We start from the raw sequence: 16,415 nt of genomic DNA, 5'->3' as shown, positions 1-16,415 counted from the left end.
CGTCAAACATCGATGAACATCAGCGTTTTAATAGTTATATCACATACATTTCAAATTAAATATAGAAGAGGTAGACTAATGCTGAGCAGGAAAAAAAAACAAGTGTCCTGGTTAGATGGCCATAAAGTTGACAAGCATCATACCCCTGGCTTTGTCCAACTGTCTTCTATGTTGTTGGGGTCGGCAGACAAACACAAGGCCTGAGCTTCGTATTTTCTCTGACTGTCCTGTAAACAAAACATTTTACAAAACTTAGACAAAACTATTTGAATTTCTGTCTAGACAGTTTCTAGACCCGTTTTAAAATGGTGACAAAAAAACAAACAAACAGTATTTAAACTGATTACCTAAATAAAACAAGATTAGGAACCTGCTAGTTCCTGCTGACTGCGATCTCAAACTTTAGATTTCTAATAAACGCGTAGTAGATGAAAACCTAGATGACTCATTGAGAGGCAATGTAAAAAACCCTCAGGTGAGAGTTTAAGAATTTATTGTAAGGCCTACGAATCCTGATTCAAATTTTTGTTGCTGGTTTTAGTGTAATTTAGTTTTAGTAGTTATATTGTGCACTGCTAAGTCCTTTATCAAATCTAGCTGTAATATAGTAGAAGGTACCTCTGGCAAGGGCGAGTCAATCTCAACAGATGGAGACTCCCTCCGCTGATCAGCACCTCTCTGACACAGACAGCACAGGATGTGCTTGAACGTCCTCCGCATCTCATGATCCCGTAGAGAATAGATGATAGGATTGACCAGAGAGTTGCACTCTGCTATCACCAAACAAAACTTTTCGTAATCGTTGGCGCGGCTAGCTTTACCCAGCAGCCCATCCAATAAGAGAATCACAAGTCCGGGGGTCCAGCAGATAACAAAAGCACCTGCAGAGATGTGGGTTGTTAAAGAAGGAAAAAAAACAAAAACTATTAAGAGAAATCTTCCACAAAAGCAGTAATGTAATAAGACACCAGTTTCAAGGTGTAGTTCTGTTAGATAAAAGCTGCACCCTGATCGTTTCATACTAAAAGGTGAGTCATCTGAGCAATCACAAACTTTCATTTCACCTCAGTGCAAATTCCTCACAACCTCTGACCCATAAACGCTTGCAATAAACAGACGAGGTCTGAAAAATGAAGACTAACTCTGAAAAACTGGTTTGTGCAACACCGAAGGAAACAAAGCCTTCAAACATATCAAGTTTGTAGATGTGTTTCAGGCTGAGTCAGCTGGTCTGTTTTTGTTGTAGTTGCTTAAAAAACTAAACTTCTGACCAACCTCTGACCTAGCACTTCATGACTACAAACATTCTCTCACCCAGAACCATGGAGATAATTTTCATCAGATTGACAACAGCCTCGTTGTGCCACATCTCTGAGGCGTGCTGGGAGGCGCGCTGGCTCTGATATCTCACATAGATAAAGATACGAGTGTACATAGACATCATGATGAAGAAGGTAAGCAGGTTGAGAACTGCCCAAAAAATGAGGAAGCGACGGCTGTAGAGGGGAGCAACAGTGGAGCAGTCGTTCAGATCACATTCGCAGTTCCAAAACGTAGAGGGAACCAGACCCATGATGATGCTCACACCCCAGATGCCAACTATCAGCAACACCACCCGTCGCTTGGTCATCTTGCTGTGCAGCTGCATGGTAAATATGGTCTGGTGCCGCTCCAAGGCGACAGCAAGCAGGTTGGCCACAGAGGCTGTCAGGCTGATGTCAATCAGAGCCCCTCGAATGTACCACTGTTCCTTAGTGAGTAATGGGGTCCAGGGGCCTGTGTTCAACATCAAGTTGATATAGGAAATACCTGCAAACAGGTCTGCCGCAGCCATGTTGCCCAGGAGATAATAGATGGGAAAATGGAAGCGGCGGTTTATGAAGATGGCCACCATCACCATCAGGTTGGCCAGGACTACAATGACAGACACAGTTAAGCCCAGTCCAATTACCACAAAGTCCCGCGTCGTCCATGCCTCACTGATCTTTTTACCCACCCAGTTGTAGAAAAAGGTGACATTGTGGTTGTAGTAGCAGGTATTCGACACACTGTTTTCCATTGCAGTTACTGCAAACATAAAACAGATAGTTGTGATACTGTTCAATACTGAAACATAAAGTTTTCTATTCAAAATTCACCATGCAAGAGAACCAAGACACACCTTAAAAAAAAAACCTCTCTCAAAAATGATGCCTTTACAAACTGAATGCTACAACTTAAAAATAGGAATATGTCATTCTCAGACTGTCATTTTAGCTGTAAACAAAATACATTTAACTGTGGATGTTGTGGATTATGACGTTTGCTGTCTACATATAACGAGTTCCGTCCAGCACAGTGGTTGTCAGTTTGATTCCTGGACAGTTAAACCTCAATTAAATATGGGTAGCAAACACATATACACACACACACAGCTTTTGTGTAGGTGACAGATGTTAGGTAAATCGCCCACCAGTTAATTTGAAAAGTTTTCTATGAAATCTCTTTCATAATATCCAAATCAGTAGCTTAATCAGTTACAAAAATTCAAATAGCGCCAATTCCAAAAGTAACAATTAAAATAGTACTACATTGCTAAACTTGCTCGAAAGACATTTGGAAACAAGTTACAAGACCGACAGAATATTTTAAGATTGTGTAATAATCCGAGGTGCAACTTGCAGGAATTTGTACGCAACTGATAACTGAGTATTTTTCATCAGTCAAAGAAAAATCAAAACTCACAGACATGTTTATTAGTTTTATACAAAAGAAACATTTTACACCTTATAACATACCGTTTTTAGAGTCTGTACGCTTCAGTCAGGCCCGATACGAAAGTCCAAGCTGCCATTTATTTAAACACAAAGTCCACGAGCTGCTCTCACTTCCATGCGGTCTCACTCTCGTTTGTCCAACCGATCAGCTGCAGCCAACACACAGGTAGCAGCGCAGCATGAAAAGCCCGGAAAAAATATACAAACAGTCAGGTTTTGTCTGTTTGTGCCTAAAAAATTACTTGTTGTTTTGGAGACCACCAAACTCGTGATGTTTGTCAGGTAGCATTAAAAACAAAACAAAAAAACAACAACACAAAAAAAAAAACAAGCAAAAAATTGGGAGGAGCACCTGAAGGCAACAAAGAGTTGTAGGAAGAGTTTAACTTCTCCTTTTGAGTGGCTACAACCGATGTTTAGTCATACTTATTATTTTTGAATCTATTAATTATGCGTGGCTACGAGGGTGTTAGTTTCCGACTGTCAGCTATGGATATTAGTGTTTTTCGGTTTATTTTAAATACGTTTGCCCGGAAGTGTCACACAGGCCTGGGCGATGAGTATCGAGGAAACACCGCCCCCGACTGGCCGCAGCTTGGTAATGCATTACCACGTTTGAATATAGTATGTTAAATACAATATGCAGGACAAATATCGCTGTGATTATCACAAATAACAGTTACGACATTATTATTGGTACAAACTGAGTAATTAATGAGAAATAAAATAAATAAATACAAAAATGTAATCGTTTTGACTGTCACACCACTTTAATCTGATCATTACACAGACACCAAGTCAGACCGGAGAGCCTACATGCTTACAATCCTAGCAAATGTTGGTGGTATTTGTAGAAGTAAGTGAGCTCTATTATGTAAAAACAATTTGTAAGCGTTTGTAAGAGTACACATATTTGGTTTTTCTTGCTAGGTTTTGTTTTAACCTAAATTTTACTGAGGAAGAAAACAAAACACATATCCCGCAGTAGTTCCAGCGAACTGATTTAAATGTAAATTAAAAAACAAAAACTTGCCATGACACAATTTGTTTTTACTGCTGAATACTTTTATAATAAAGTAACCAAATTGAACCAATCTGATGGTAAGTTTAAATAAGTTATAATGAACAGTCTTACAACTTACTTGTAATGCGATAGGCCTGTACAGGAATATCATAATCGGTTTATTTAAAACGTTATGACACATTAAAATGTTCACATTGTTATTCAGTCCTGTGATTTGTTACCTTCGTGTGTTTAAAATACTGTATTATTTATAGAATAGAATCAACTTAAGCTCATTATCTAAATTCAAAATCCTGTAAAACTGTGTTATCATCAAATCTGAATCACTTTGATCTATTTTGTTCTCAAATGACATCGATCATCTCCATTTTTGTCTTATACTTAAACTTTGACTGTGTCATGCGATAATCTTACAAACCTGATGAAGGCAATGGCTGAAGGCATCTCATGGAGCTGATAAACTGAACGGAGATTTTAACTTAATAAGAATACAGGCCTTAAGGCCTGTTTACAAGGATTAACCTGTTAGTAAAGGGAGGTCTTGACTTTTTTGTTTTTTCTGTCCCTTCGGCTTATCACGGTCGCGACAGCGGATCGTTTTTTTGCCACAGTTTTCACGTCGAATTATTGCCCCTAGTGGTCACAACATATACCTGGAATAATACATTATATTCGTGACTAATTGTTTAATTAATTAATTAATTTAATTAATACACTGTTTAAATCTTACATGTAGGATTTGTGTTGTTTCTTTAAGGTTGGCGACTTTTCGTTTCTAAATGATCACCGGAAGTACTGTTTGCTGCTACGTATCTGGTGACGCTGAGGACTGATTTAATATACTGTAGTTCATATTTGTGACCACTAAGAACCAATGAACACTATTTTTTTTAATTCTACAGCGCACTCGAACCGACCAAAACCATTTACGCCACAAAAACGCTTCTCGGAAATTGTAAACTTGTCTCCTCAGGAAAACGGTCAATAACTACACTATAAACACAGTTACTAGGGATTATTTAAATAATTAATTTACGGTATATATGCCCGTCTACAGTACAGGGCTTCTTATTGGAAGGATTTAAGGGATAATTTTATGGCCTAGAGCTTTAAGAGAGCAAATGTAAAACAGAAAGTGCAGTAATTAGAAAAGTTAGGCAAGGACCAGTATGCAACTGTTAGCATTTTTTTTATATTTATTACCGGACATAACAGTAATAACTTGTTTATGTGGACTATAACTTTTTTTAGTCGCAGTTCCCCGTTGTACCCACTGGATGTCGGTAAAGAAAAAAGTATTTGCACACAGGTCTCCAGTCAGTCCATACTGCTTCCGCATATTACCTTCAAAATAAAACCCTCCGATCGTCTGTCTTGGTGGACAAATCATTAATTCCAGGCCGTTTGTGGAATTGCAACACGTATTTTTATTTTATTTTGTGGAATTTCCTAATTTGTTTCTGATTGCTTCACTTTAGTTAATTATTTTGTAAAAATCACATTGCCAATGAGCTGTACCAATATATATATAACAGTGGCGACAATGCACAATTAGCCCTCTAAACACAGTATAAATTGATAATAAAGTTTTGTCAGATCCCTGGAGGGTGACTTATGGTCAGGCGTCTTCAACCTTGTATTTGAACTAAAAATGTTCTGGCAAGTTTGCAGTATATGCATGGAAAAACTGGTTTGACAGTGACAAAAACTCCCTCACGAGAATTTAAGGCTACATGCCAGTTAAAAAGGGGTTTTTATATAAAGACAGAGGAGACATCAATTTATTTATTTTTCTATAAAAGAGATGAGTTTATTCAATGATCATAACAGACTTAATTGGGGACCTCAACAGACCACTCATATACCAAATGATAATCAAGGAAAATGTGTAAACAAAATCCCCAAGAAAACAGAACAAACGTAACACAAAATAAAATACCTGAATAAAGCAAACTCTGGGCTGAGCTAGAAGTCAGCACATTCTCTGTAGAACTCATGGCACATTATGTCCAACAGTTACTATGAAAAGAAAAAGGCTAAAAAGGAATGAAGATTTTTTTTAACCTTTTAAAACCAGTCTAAAAATAAAAATGATATTCATAAATGGTGGACTTCATAGAAATGAAAAAGGTGTAAAATCACTGGAACAAGTTCTTCTGAAGTAGTTTATCAGTTTCTTCTCGTTAATAGGATGCTTATCTACATCGGGGAACAAGCCTCCCTACACCACACAGTTAAAAACGAATTAACAAAAAAAAAAAAAAAAAAAAAAAAGTCACACAGCCATCCAAATTTACAGTCACACTTACAGACCAGACTTAAATGCTAATGTGGCAATCTAAAATTTGATTGAACAAAATTAGAAAGTAGTTGTCAGGTGTGTACACTCATAGAAGTCCAGCTAAAACTAAATTTAAAACCCGAATATTGACAACGGGTAAGATATAAAATGCTGTCTGTTCTTTTTTTTATTTTTTATTTTATACACAAACTTTTTCCAAAAATCTCCCTCCCTGTTCGAATATTACACAACCTATTCTTGACTCACCCCTCTCTGACCCTCCCTCCAAGTGTAATATAAGCCGACGAGAACTGCAATACAATACAGGCACTGGAGAAAAACACCATACGAGACGAGTGGAGGACGAGATGCATTCAGATTTCAACTCATCCCCGGTCCAAAAATGTCTCTAAGAACAGAATTATAACTCACAGCCACAATTTTAACAAGAACAAATATATAAATGAAACTTGTTTTTTCAATGTTTTCCATTTCTTTACTTTTGTAATCTTTTGTCTATTTTGTATTATCAACAACATGCCCTCAGTTAATTAGAAGACAATCTGATGCAAAAACTTACTGGGAGCTTAATATGGTCCCTTCAACTATTTTTACTAACCAGATTTCAGAAACAGCTACAAAAAAGTATTAAGCATTGGACTTTTCCCCTGATTGTCCCCTTCCTGCCTCAAACACTTTGTCTGTTGACATTTGATCAGGACCTTTTAGGTAAGATTAGAGTGCACAAAAAGGGAACAGCAAGGGGCTACTCATCTTGTCATTTCTTAACTGATCCAGTAGTGTGACTGTTGTGAAGAGGTCAATGAGATTCCCCACAATATCTCAAAGGGTAATACAAATAATGGTGCGACACTTGTAGTAAAATGATTTTCCCCAACTAAAGCTCAGAAACAACTGGACCCTTCTTGCCAAGTGAAAAATACAAGGCAGAATAAAAACTTCAACTGATTCTGTCTTTGATAAATACTTGCTTGAACTATGATAATGCATATATTCAGGTTTTGTTTCCACTACCTACCATGTTTTAGGACAAGTAATTTAGCATAAAAGATAATGAGTGGTTTGGCATAGACATACATTGTGGAGTGTGTTGGTTTTCAAAGACCTAAAGAGAAAAAAAAAGAGCCAAAATAAACAGTTATTGTAGTATAAGAAAATACTTTTTTACAGTAGATACTAGATGATGAAAAAAGGTCTGCACTGCTTCTACTCCTGTTTGTAAATGTTACTGGTTTGACCATGTGTGCAGGCCACTTAACTTAATGGTCAGCTTAGGAAACAGGTGTAAGGCAAACTGTACCTTCTCTGTTGAGAAATATACACGATTTACAGTATTTATGTTGCCTCCCCCCCAAAAAACCATTACGTGTTCACGTACAACAAAACAGAACAGAAGACCAGATCCTCTTCACCACTGCAGACATCTGGGAGATTTTTAAGTCATCTGCACAGTCTGTCCGTACATTATCAGAGCATTTTCATACTTATTGGGATGTTTTTAGTCTTGCACCCACACAAACAGAGGAAGAAGCAATTCTAACAAAGGCAACTGTGCCATCAATGGTCCTTTCTCCCCTGTTATGCAATGCCAAGCAGGCGATGCCAAATTCTGAGGAAATCACATCCAGAAAGATTTGACCATCTCCATGTGTTTTGTGTTCAGTGTTCAGTCCACAAGGGCAAAGCGAGCTGTGGGGGCCTGTACAGCATTTGTACTCTACTATTTGCCCAACACCTGTCACATCTTGGTAGAATCCGTGTTCCCCTGTGGTGTGTGGTCACCTTAACTCACTTTAGAGGAAGTGTACATCATTTAATTATATTCTATTTTCCATTATTTTTGCAGTTACGTTTCAGTTGCTCTTCTCCTCAAAACAGGTTCTCCTCAAAGATAGCCATTAGGTCACTTTGGAAGTTCATGTCAATAGTTGCTGCCATCTAGAGAGGGAAAAGAATCATTACTCAAATTGTGGAAAACTGCTCCTAGACCTACAAATGTAAAAGCAAATAATATTGCTACTCTGTTATAACTGAGCACCTGATGTAGCTTATCTCAATGTCAGTGAAAAGTAAATAGTAAAATAATCATCATCTCACCGCTTCTCGCCTCCTCCTCTCCTGCTCTCTGCGGCGAGCTAGCTCTCTCTGTTGGTCTAGTGAGTTCTGTGTGGTGGACTGAGGAGGTGTGGGGGGTTGAGGAGGCTGCTGAATTGCACTCAGCTGCGGCTCCGGTTGAGGTTGCTGCTGCTGCTGCTGCTGCTGTTGTTGCTGTTGCTGTGAAGGAGCTTGGATTTGCTGCTGCTGCTGCTGCTGCTGCTGCTGCTCCAGGCGCCTGCGCGGCTCCTCGTGCACCCTTCTGGTAGGCTCGATAATGTCCTCTTCATCTCGACCTCTGGAAAACATTAACATAATGTTTCGTCAGCCAATGTACCTCTACAAGTGAATCACACTTTTCATGTGCTTGTAGGGGTTTCAAAGCTGACTAAGAAATATGTTTTTGCTACATGTGGTGCTATCCTAGTGAAAGGTGAAATAGCTAGACATAAAACTACAAGGCCAGAACAACAAGATAATTTCTGAAGCTTTAATTTATCAAGCAGCAAAAATAAATATCCGCACACATAATAGGATTAATAATAATAATATAAAATATAACGAGAATTTGTTTATAAAGCACTTTACATTTGTGGGTAGTCTCAAAGTGCTACACAGATTAAAAGCAAGGATAAAAAATAATAAAAATCATAGAACATAAATTACAACACTAAACAAAACAAAGTAGCGTCCTATTAATATGCTTTTATGATCAAAAAAAGCCTTTTTCTGCTTTTTGAAACAGTCCACCTTCTGTGGTGCCCTCAAGTTCACTGTGTTCCATCAAGATATGGATGTGTTTTTTGATTTTACTGAACCTAATTGATTTGTAAACATGGGATGTTAGAAGCAAAAGATCTAATGAGCAGTGAGCTAAAGTTTGTATGCAGGCGTCTCACTGTCGTTTAATGAAAAGTTTTGTTTTATCTAACAAGTCTGTGGTTTTACTGTTTTAGATGATGTGACAGTACAATGCAGAGCAGTATGAAAAACTGGTGAAACGTACAGTGGTGAAAGGCTTCATTTTCTAAAACCAGCTTCTAAAACAGCTTCTCTTTGTAAATTATTTTTAGTATCGTTTATTAACTTATGTATATTGCTTTAACATTACTGATAATTCCTACATCAACAACACAACTTTTAATTTTTTTTTTTTAGACAGCTGTGCTCAATCTTTACTTATATGAACTCGATAAAGAGCCACAAAAACCTGTCACTCTAAGGTCAACATTGCAGACATTGGTCTCCAAGTCTTCTACACAACTTTACCGTAATTTGTCCTGTTCTCTGCGTAGTCTGTCTTTTTCCGCCTGCTCAGCTTGGGCCTTTAGGGCCTTCTCCCTTTCCTCTTTCTCGCGGGCAGCACGACGGAACTGTTCAAAACTATCACTTGATGATTTTACTGCAGATAAGGGCGTAGATGTGGACTTCTGGGCCAGACTTGCCCATGAGCCCATATTCTTTAGTTTCACATCCTGAGAAAACACACATGCATAAGGAAAGGGGGACTCCATTAAAAGGTCCAACATTTAACTAGCTGTAGATTTAGTATGCAGAATGTTGAAACACAAACATATGAAAGAGCTGATTGTAGTAATTTTAAAATATGACACTCACCTGTACCTTTTTGGGACCAATGGGCACCTTGGACTCCTGCTTAAACTTATCCTTGTCTTGCAGAGAGGACAGTTGTCCACTGGGCTCAGAGGAGCGGATGATAGGTCGTGAGCTGTCTGTGGACTTCACATCTTTTTAACCCACACACACACACACACACACACACACCATTAACTTCTTAACTTCCTACATGGTGTAACTACAGACATCCATGAATTCTTCGTACTCACTCTGCTGGCTGTGACTTGACTGAGAAGACTTGCTTTCAGGAGGTTTGTGATAGTCTGGTCGCATTGCAGGGTTAAAAGGCTCTCCTCTCATCACTGGTGATGGAGGAAGTTTCTCTTCCTTTAACCCACCTTGGCTCCCAGGGGCCCTCTGCTATATGCAAGAAAAACAAGATAAAACAGTCCTGTACTGATCACACAAAAAAGTGCCTGCAACTAGTGCAGATACCTTACCTTTTTGGGCTGCATGTTATGAGGTGGAGACTGGTGGGACACAGGTGGATACTGGGGAAGTTGTGGAGAATGCATCATGAGAGGGGATGGATTGTCCCGCAAGTGACCTGTCAATAGAAGGGGATTGGTGTCAAAACAGTTGTTTCTTCTATAACGTAACATATTTTTGTCTCATATTGTCAAACTCACCTGTGTTATAAGGGTCAGCCTTGGTTGGCCTAGGGGAGGGCTGCTCTTGCTGTTGCTGCGGGATAATCTGCTGTGCTTTGTTGGTAGGCATAGGAACCTTGTGTTGTGATACCTGGGACTGACCAGCTATCCCAGCAGCCTGCTGGTAGTTCAGTTGCTGCTGTTGTGTGTGTTGCTGTGCCTGTTGTTGTTGCGGCTGTGTATGTGTCATGTGACGGGCCTGGTGTAGGGGTATCTGTTGGGGTGGGGACTGAAGTGATTGCTGAGGCTGGGACTGAACAGAGAGCTGGGGAGGAGGCAACACTGTCTGAGAAGAGATTTGAGATTGTCCTGGGGCAGACTGCAGAAGAGAGGTCTGTCCTGTTTGGTGTTGCTGTTGCTGTTGCTGCTGTTGCTGACGAGCCTGCGCCTGGAGTGCCTGCATGGTTTGCTGGGGCTGACGTGCTTGCTGGAACTGCTGTAGATACAAATGTACTTGTTTCAAAGGCGTTGTTGACCCTGATTCTTCGTCATCTTCCAACAGCATCTGGGGTGGCTGAGAAGACAGCAAACCCTGGGGTGTGAGCGTTGGGGGGGATATGGGACGTTGGTGCAGAGGCTGAGGAGGGTGGAGGATCTGAGAGGAGAGCTGGTGCTGTGGTGGCACTCCTGACTGGGACTGGAGCTGGAGCTGCTGCTGCTGCTGCGGCTGCTGCTGTTGATGTTGTTGTTGTTGATGTTGTTGTTGTTGTTGTTGTTGTTGTTGTTGTTGTTGTTGTTGTTGCTGCTGCTGCTGCAGCTGTTGCTGCTGCAGCATTGTTGGCTGTGGCTGAGGAGGTACAGGTTGCTGCTGAGGGGGCTTGGGATGAAGAGGTGCTGCCTTGTGACTGGGTCGAGAAGGCTGCTGAGGCATAGAACTGTGCAAGGCTAAGGTTGCAATATTTCAAGTAAAGAAGAAACATCAAAATACATTAATACATTTTTATCTGGATTTACTCACAAAATGTTCCTAATGAATAATTTATACGAATTAGTATAAGGTGCAATTTAAGGACAATGCCTCCCAGGTGAATCCTAATGTCTCATCTGGCAATGTGTAAAGGCAAATGGTGTATTACAGATACTACCGAAGGAGACATCCGTGCATTTTTTACATATATTTTGAACAACAGTAAATGACAAGGTAAAAAGAAAATAACGTAAATGGCTATGCTGCAAACACCAGTCCTATTCATTTTAGGACAACATCTCTCTGACTGGACTAGCACAATTTCCCAGTTGATCCTGCAGTTTTAGTTTTATGATGCATGAAATAAACCTTTACTTCATTCTAGACATGAGGTGGGATTGTTCTACTAGTTGCAAAGTATGAAACCAGATGAAAAGCATGGCTTTTTTTTTTTTTTAGCGTAGATTTAATAAAAACAAAAATGTACCATTGTATTTTGTGCAGACAAAGAAAATGCCAGTTTTCCACTGGTACAAAAAGTCTGATCTGATCTGTTAAAAGTGTTGTAGTTTTCATACAATCTTACCGGGAGATGGGAGGATGGGATGCTGGTTAAGGAAGGGGTGGGTCTCAGGAGAGACTGGCCCTGCAGACTGAGCACTGATGTGTGGAGGTGAGGAGGAGTTGCCTGGATGGTGGGAAAGATGCATGAGAGGCTGGCCGAATGGAGGCAGGGTATCAAAGCCAGTCTCCAGTAACTGTGAAGACTCCAGAGCAGCTACAGCCGGGGCCATAAAACCCACAGGAGATGGCTGCTGCTGCTGCTTTATCTGACTGGTGGACTGAAGGCCTACAGGCTGGGGTTGAAGCCCAGCATGTCCAGGGCCACTCTGAATGTGAGGATGCATCTTCTTTCCTTCCTTTACAGATTGGCCCTTCTTCTTCTGATGTTTTATTATTCCTGAAAAAAGTGAAATAAGAATTAATCACTTATCTGTGTGTTTTTGATGACTTGCATTTTTTTTAGTGATAATTTACCTGGGCCTTCAGCTTCACTATCTGAGCTGGAGCCACTGCTCTCAGATGACGAGCCAGTCTTTTTGGAGCTGGCCATGGACTCTACAGCCTTCTCAACTGCAAAACAACATGTGTCCATGGATTTCCACAATTAAACACAAAATACAAAATGACTAACAACAAATATTGTAGTAATTCTGCACTTTTAGATAAACTATAGAATTACGTGAAGGTAATGACCAGTCCCCTTTACTTATTTCTTAAAGCAGTTTACCTGGAACCTTTTTCTTCTTGCGAAGGCAGGAAGACACATATCTTTCTAGTTCACGCAGTGTGGAGGGCTTTAGAGTTTCAAAGTCAATCTCAATCTCATCGGGGTTAGAGTTTTTGAGTGAGGGCTCTCTGGACTGGATAATATGCACTACACGGCCAAGTTTATCACCAGGAAGCTTGTTGATGTCCAAACTTAGCTGCCTCTTCTCCTCATAAGTCATAGGCTTACATTTTTCCCCTATAGCTGATGACCCAGCTACAACCAGCTCATCTTCCAGGCTGGGAATCGGCTGCAGGTTGGAGGGATGATTGTTCTTCATCCCCTCCTTTTTACTGCAGAGGCAAAGAAACAAATAAAAGCTGACTAAATAAAACAACTGTGTTGCAAGACTTGAAATTAATTAGTGACATACAAATGACAATGTGTCAGCTCAAAGATACCCATCATCATCTTGAAATCATACACAGGGGGGTACATATTTACAAGACGACACCTGTGTATAACATGTTATCAAGTGACAGAGGCCCGTTATGTATTCTCACCCTGATTTATAAATTAAAAGAATAATTAAAAACATAGGAAGAGGGATACTAAATTGAGAAAGAGTAATACTGAATTATGCAATGCCACTGATAGCTAAAGAAAAACAATAAAATATCAAGAAGAAAAAAAAAAACAATGGAAAAAGTTCAAAACCCACCTGTTTTTTTTCTTGTTAACAATGTCTTTGTTGTTGTTACTGGTCTTGGTCTTTTTTGAAAGCTGAGAAACAGGTGTTGCATCCTGCATATCATCTACAAGGCCAGGCATGCTTCCTTTTTTCTTATGCTTATCTTTTTTCTTCTCTTTCTTTTCCTTCTCTTTTCTCTTTGGTTTGCTGGTTTGTGGTTGGGACAGGGCAGCCAGCTGCTCGTGGACAGCCTTTAACTATATCAGGAAAAGAAACCAGTTTTCCACAAAGGGTAACAGAGTATGGACAACAAATCTGGCACCAATTTGAGCCATGTCTGGCCACTGACCTGCTCCTGGAGTTCTGCCAACCTTTGGGCTCTCTCTTCTTCAGAGTCATCTGTGGAAGACTCCGACTCAGAGGAAGAGTCACTGGAGCTGTCTGAAGATGAGGCGACATGGGCCAAAGGAGGCTGGGGTTTAACAGGGGCAGGATGGTGAAGAGGAGGAGCTGGGGCGGAAACCAGAGGCTTGCTCTCAGGTTCATCTGGCATCTTAGCAAAGCGCATCTCAAAGACGTCCTATTTGAAAAATAAAATAATAAAAAGCATATTATAAGTCTTTTCAGTGCTGGATTTTTTGGTCCAAATACAGACCATCTGTGTTTAGAGTTGCATTTCAAATCGTTTTAAATTGCCTATAACATCTTTTTTTGTTTCTTACATATGCAGATGAGATAACTGTGTATTTGCAGATTTGCTGTCTTTAATTGCTCAAGGGTGATATGAAGTATTTTGAATAAATATGATTTGAAAAACCAATGTTAAATGGGAAGAATGAGATCAATTCATGGTGCTGTAGTACAGCTCATAAAACTGATGCTGTAACACCTGAATCCTTTAAGGTTACCAGTAGATTCAGTTAGGCGATAATGCAGCATATTGGCATGAATATTTAGCTCTATTCAGACATGCATTGCCTCTATAAATCTGATAGCATCTGAACATGTCAGCTTAATGTCTAATTGAGCACCCTGGTTTTCTTTCAAATGCAAAATAAATCTCTGCAATTGGGCAATCATCTCTTAAAGTTGATGCTTTAAGATCAATAACACACTGTACAGGTTAAGTGTCCCTCTTCAATTATACCAAAGAAACACTGCTTGTATGTTGGACTACATTTACCTGTAATTTGCGCGCCATAGCCACCACCTCATGATCTGGTGGATTATACTTGTAGCAGTTGGAAAACATTAATCGCACATCAGCGGCAAACTCCTGGGGTTCCCGATATTGCTTGTTCTCCAGCTTTACCTATTAAACACAAACATACTAATTAAAAACAAGTCATGTCTGTAAAAGGTTATGGTACCCTTAATGGATGACACCATCAAACCATAATGGTGCATATTTAATATTGTTCTATTTGTATTGTATTTATTTATTTTATGAATTTATTTATTTACTTGCATGCATGAGGAGCATTATATTTCCGGGATTATGAAGTTGCTGTTGGCTGTTACGTATGTTAACAAATTAAAAATAAATGAAATAACAAAAGGACAAAAACCTTAATGGTGCTGAGGTCCATGGGGTGTTTAATAATATCATGGTAATCATGTAGACCCAGTGCATCCACATCAACAGGTTTGTAGAATGGCCAGGCGTAAGCAGCATGCTTCTTGGACAACATATCCCTGACCAGACTAGCACAATATCCCAGTTGATCCTGTGGTTTGGGGCTATGACCTCCGCTTGGTCCACCAAGTCCGATCCCCATTCCTATGTGATGCTGAGAGTCTGGGGCATCCTTCTTAATAAGTTTAGTAGGTCTGCCACTCTCTCGTCTTGGCAAAGTCTTCCCAGATTTGGAGTCTGCTGGTGAAGACTCACTCAGTTGATCGTTTGTTGTAGGCGTTGTAGTGTCTGCTTTTCTTTTCTGGCTCTTTCTTTGCTACATAAAAGTTAACATAAAGAAAGCAGAAAAATGGGACAACAACACAAGAAAAAGGGCAATGAGATTGAATTGCAAACTTTAAATCACACATCCAACACTTCACATGCATTACCAAAAAAGTGCCTGCCGCAGGATATTTCAATGTGTCAGTCACACTCACTTTGGTCATGGTGATAGAGTTCTGCACCATAGAGGCAGTGCTCTGAATCGATGCTGGGGGAAGGGAGGTTTGAGCAGGGGTAGGCACAGAAGTCATGATGGGAACTTGAGGAGGACAGTCTGGCTGACCCAGGGAGTAGGGAGCTCCGAGCTGTGGGGCATGGTTAGGTAACAGCGGGGGAATATGGGACGGCAGTGCCTGTATCAAAGGCTGGGGAGGTAGTGAAGGTGGACCCTGCACTGGTCCTCTGGTCTGCTGTACTGTTGAGAGGTTTGAAAGACCACGTGTTTGAGGAGTTGTGGACGAAGAATCAATAATTGCCCCTGGTTTCAAGTTCAGACCTTGATAGGAAACAAGACACTTCGATAAAAGTCATCTCAAATTTGTACTAACAAAATAACATGATATAGAAAGGTAAATCGCATACCTGCATCTCTCCGGCCCCGGCCACGTCCTTTCCCTGTCATGACAACAATCTCCGTTTCTTCCTGAGGCATTTCTGTGACCTTTTGGAGGAAAACCTTCTCTAGAGCTTCAGCCATTAAGACTATGTCATCTCCACCCTACAGGGGGAGACAAACACTTTTAGCAAAGGTAGAGTACAGAAAATGGCAATTAAGGTAACCTTAGTGTACACTTGTGTTACCTTGTTGTATATGTAGCAGTTGGTAAACATTGTGTTGAAGTCTTGGATACATTCTTGGGCATTCCAGTAGTAACTGTTCTCAAGCCTTTTCTTGATTGTTCCCATGTCCATAGGATTTTGGATTATTGTGTAGTAGTCCTGAAATGGTTGCATAGGAGTATAGTAAGAACGCAAGAAGACACGACATCAAATTCTTTTCTTGCATGATGAAGGTGCTGTGACTGAATTTGAACAAAATTATGTTCAAAATCCATGCATCTTTTAACATTTCTAGCAAAGTAAACTTTTATGTTGGCAAAAAACAACAAGAACAAAAAAAACA

At 39.9% G+C, this 16,415-nt stretch overlaps 2 protein-coding genes across 4 annotated transcripts in view; both read right to left on the bottom strand.

Moving 5' to 3' along the window:
- Positions 1-13: 13 nt before the first annotated feature.
- Positions 14-4,345, bottom strand: lpar2a (lysophosphatidic acid receptor 2a). Of its 2 annotated transcripts, XM_067476951.1 has the most exons (5): positions 4,199-4,345; positions 2,778-2,905; positions 1,315-2,067; positions 619-881; positions 14-227 (listed from the first exon to the last, which is right to left on the bottom strand). In XM_067476951.1, exons 3-5 carry the CDS (start codon positions 2,057-2,059, stop codon positions 138-140), a joined length of 1,098 nt encoding a protein of 365 aa, XP_067333052.1. In that variant the 5' UTR covers positions 2,060-2,067; positions 2,778-2,905; positions 4,199-4,345; the 3' UTR covers positions 14-137. The 2 variants fall into 2 exon arrangements, with proteins under 2 accessions (XP_067333052.1, XP_067333051.1); XM_067476950.1 differs by lacking the exon at positions 4,199-4,345 and having other exon boundaries at positions 2,778-3,094.
- A 1,215-nt stretch (positions 4,346-5,560) lies between these two features.
- brd4 (bromodomain containing 4) overlaps positions 5,561-16,415 on the bottom strand; it is a 35,033-nt gene continuing 24,178 nt past the window's right edge. For both annotated transcript variants that reach the window (XM_067476940.1, XM_067476939.1), the window contains exons 3-19: positions 16,094-16,231; positions 15,875-16,010; positions 15,448-15,788; positions 14,901-15,284; positions 14,516-14,644; positions 13,682-13,912; positions 13,363-13,589; positions 12,663-12,994; positions 12,410-12,505; positions 11,958-12,332; positions 10,444-11,349; positions 10,255-10,361; positions 10,024-10,174; positions 9,794-9,924; positions 9,446-9,651; positions 8,180-8,474; positions 5,561-8,020 (exon numbers count right to left, since the gene is read on the bottom strand). In XM_067476940.1, the coding sequence (XP_067333041.1) occupies positions 7,952-8,020; positions 8,180-8,474; positions 9,446-9,651; positions 9,794-9,924; positions 10,024-10,174; positions 10,255-10,361; positions 10,444-11,349; positions 11,958-12,332; positions 12,410-12,505; positions 12,663-12,994; positions 13,363-13,589; positions 13,682-13,912; positions 14,516-14,644; positions 14,901-15,284; positions 15,448-15,788; positions 15,875-16,010; positions 16,094-16,231 (4,254 nt within the window). In that variant the 3' untranslated portion in view covers positions 5,561-7,951. The remainder of the gene's footprint in view (positions 8,021-8,179; positions 8,475-9,445; positions 9,652-9,793; positions 9,925-10,023; positions 10,175-10,254; positions 10,362-10,443; positions 11,350-11,957; positions 12,333-12,409; positions 12,506-12,662; positions 12,995-13,362; positions 13,590-13,681; positions 13,913-14,515; positions 14,645-14,900; positions 15,285-15,447; positions 15,789-15,874; positions 16,011-16,093; positions 16,232-16,415) is intronic.

Source organism: Channa argus, chromosome 15 (assembly GCF_033026475.1).
Source record: "Channa argus isolate prfri chromosome 15, Channa argus male v1.0, whole genome shotgun sequence".
NCBI lineage: Eukaryota > Metazoa > Chordata > Actinopteri > Anabantiformes > Channidae > Channa > Channa argus.
The sequence above is the reverse complement of the archived record's forward strand: the minus strand, read 5'-3'. Positions and strand labels throughout refer to the sequence as shown.